The following is a 3,078-nucleotide window of genomic DNA, read 5'->3' on the forward strand; positions in this document are numbered from 1 at the left end:
CCAAAACCAAGAATTCAAGGCTTAACCAACTGAGCCACCCGGCACCCCAATATTCTGATTTCTAATGAAGCTGAGCATTTTCTCTGTGTTTTCTTTGGTAAATATATTGCAGATATTTTCCGTGGATCATTATAGTCTAGCTTTACTTATTATCTCTTTTGGTGTAATTTTCACATTTTGAGTACGGTATTTTGTCACTATGCCTCTATATATTTTTTACTTGGAACAGCATCCTGGTCCTGAGACCATAAATATATACTTCTTTTTGGTGAATACTTACTTTATGGTTTGGATTTTTTACCTTGATTGTTCATTCATATGGGATGTATTTCTATGTGTGTTAGATAGAAATCTAGTCTTTTCTTTTCCAAAGTTGCAGCCAATTGCCACAAATATCAAATATTCTTATTTAATAGCTCATCCATTTTTCATAGTTGTGAGATAAATATTATACACTAAGTTCCACTTAGATTAAGATCTATATATATGTATAAATATAGGTATGCAGAACTCTTTATGCTGACCCTTCATTTGTTTTTCTCTGTGTGTACCATTATCTTAGTTTCTCATTGTAATGTGCTTTGATTTGGGTTAGAAAACTTCTCTAAAACTCTAATTTTTTCAAATTATCTTGTCTTTATTTAGCCTTTACTCCTCTGAGTTTTAGAATGACCTTCTCAACTCCTATTGGGAGTTGATGACATTGGGGTGTTATGACATGTGCACTGAATTTTTTTAATTGACAAAACTGACTTTTTTTCCAGCTTTCCTAAGATATAATGGACATGTAACATTTTGTGAGTTTAAGGTGTACAACATAATGACTTGACAACCTTACATATTCTGAAATGATTGCCACGGTTAGATTAGTTAACACCTCCATCACCTCATGAAATCACCATTAACTTTTTATGTATGTTTCTTACATTAATACTGGTAAGAAAGGGACTTACATCCAAAGTTTTCTATTCCAATAATATCTGAAGGTTGAGAATGATGACTTCATATTTAAATAAAAATTAACATATTTTAAAAATTAACCACAGTAACATAGGCATGGTAGTATTCCTATATTGATGGCATCCCTGACCCAAAACCTTAAGTACCTAGATCATATTAGCCAATACAATTCTTAAATAAACATTAAGCAGGTTCTGCTATGAAGACCTAAGCAAGTCTCATCTGACAATGTGGACCCCAAGGAACACTAATGACATCTTGTTCTCACTTTTGTCTTATTCCCATTATCACTGCCACCACCACCACCTGTAGTCCTTTGAGTAGGAGAGAATACTAAAGAGAATCTCATTCATAGGGACCCCTTATGAAAGCATCCTGATTCAAGATGGGGCCCACAAGCCTCTTCCCCTGAGAAAAGAAGAAAATAAGAGGATAAGGGGTTGTTCAAGAAACAATCTAGGAAGAATATTCAAAAGAAAATGGAGAAGAATTCACACACCTTAGGCTACCTAGAAGTTCCTAAGACACATGAGACACACCTTTACTTTCTCATTGAGAAAATAGCTTGGAATTATCTTAAGTTTTCCATGTGGGATTTACTATCTGTTTTGGGGGTTAAGTAAATGTTCTTAAATTCTAACAAAACTATAAAATTTCCTCTTTAAAACAAGAGGGATTCTTTTTACAGGCTAGAAATTAGGGAAGAAGCTGACTTGATGAAATTGCCCTTCACATCTCTCCAACTGCTTCTCCACACCCTGTCCAGGAAGGCACAGACATGGAGACCAAGAACTACAGCAGTGACTCAGGCTTTATCCTCCTGGGCCTCTCTTCCAACCCTCAGCTACAGAAACCTCTCTTTGCCATCTTCCTCATCATGTACCTGGTCACCGTGGTGGGCAATGTACTCATCATCCTGGCCATCCACTCAGACCCTCGGCTCCATACCCCTATGTACTTTTTCCTCAGCAACCTATCATTCATGGATATCTGCTTCACAACTGTCACTGTACCCAAGATGCTGGTGAATTTACTGTCAGAGACAAAGGCTATCTCCTTCGTGGGATGCCTGGTCCAGATGTACTTCTTCATGGCCTGTGGGAACACTGACAGTTACCTGCTGGCCTCCATGGCCATAGACCGGCTGGTAGCCATCTGCCACCCCTTCCATTACAATAGGGTTATGAACCCACGGCGCTGCCTCCTCATGCTGCTGGGTTCTTGCACCATCTCCCACCTGCACTCCCTGCTCCGTGTGCTACTCATGTCCCGCCTGTCCTTCTGTGCCTCCCATGTCATTAAGCACTTTTTTTGTGACACCCAGCCTGTGCTAAAGCTATCCTGCTCTGACATGTCCTCCAGCCAGATTGTGGTCATGACCGAGACCTTGGCTGTCATCGCGACCCCCTTTCTGTGCATTCTCTTCTCCTACCTGCGAATCATCATCACTGTGCTCAGAATTCCCTCTGCAGCCGGCAAGTGGAAGGCCTTCTCTACCTGTAGCTCCCACCTTACCGTAGTGGCCTTGACCTATGGGAGTGTCATCTATGTGTATTTCAGGCCCCTGTCCATGTACTCAGTGGTGAAGGACCGGGTAGCCACAGTCATGTACACAGTAGTGACACCCATGCTGAACCCCTTCATCTATAGTCTGAGGAACAAAGACATGAACAGGGGCTTAAAGAAATTAAGGAACAGAATTCACTTATAGAAAGAACAAATAGATGGAACAGCTTAATTGGGAGATGACCCAAGAAATGATCACTTCATCATTCCCTCATACACATTTGTTACATGGCATACAGAGAGGTCCTAGAAGGGAGTGTTGAAAAGCAACAAGAACCCTGAGCAGGAAGCTAGAACAGTCTGTTTATATTAATGACCTTAGCCAAATACATGTGCAATCCCAGGACAAGTGCTGCTAGGAATCCACATTTCAGGACAGCTATTTCTGCCCCCTATATAAATAAAGCTATCTTGAAGTGCAATGAAGCATCTTCCAATCCTTCCTCTATGGGCTTGACCTTGGCTAATACTCAAGAAATTACAGTCTTACTCAACTTGAGAAAAAGAAGTTACATGAATCTGGTAGGGAATTGGGAAAAGACTTCTTGGAAT

General features: G+C 40.3%; 1 protein-coding gene across 1 annotated transcript; it reads left to right on the forward strand.

The window, feature by feature from the left end:
• Positions 1 to 1,646: 1,646 nt before the first annotated feature.
• LOC124526740 (olfactory receptor 1L4-like) lies at positions 1,647 to 2,671 on the forward strand. The gene has a single exon (XM_047099879.1). It carries the CDS (start codon positions 1,739 to 1,741, stop codon positions 2,669 to 2,671), a length of 933 nt encoding a protein of 310 aa, XP_046955835.1. The 5' UTR covers positions 1,647 to 1,738.
• The last annotated feature ends 407 nt before the right edge of the window (positions 2,672 to 3,078 follow it).

The sequence above is a fragment of the Lynx rufus genome, unplaced genomic scaffold (assembly GCF_022079265.1).
Source record: "Lynx rufus isolate CCGP_SWC_20201006 ecotype Redwood Valley unplaced genomic scaffold, mLynRuf1.p SCAF_10, whole genome shotgun sequence".
Classification (NCBI taxonomy): Eukaryota; Metazoa; Chordata; class Mammalia; order Carnivora; family Felidae; genus Lynx; species Lynx rufus.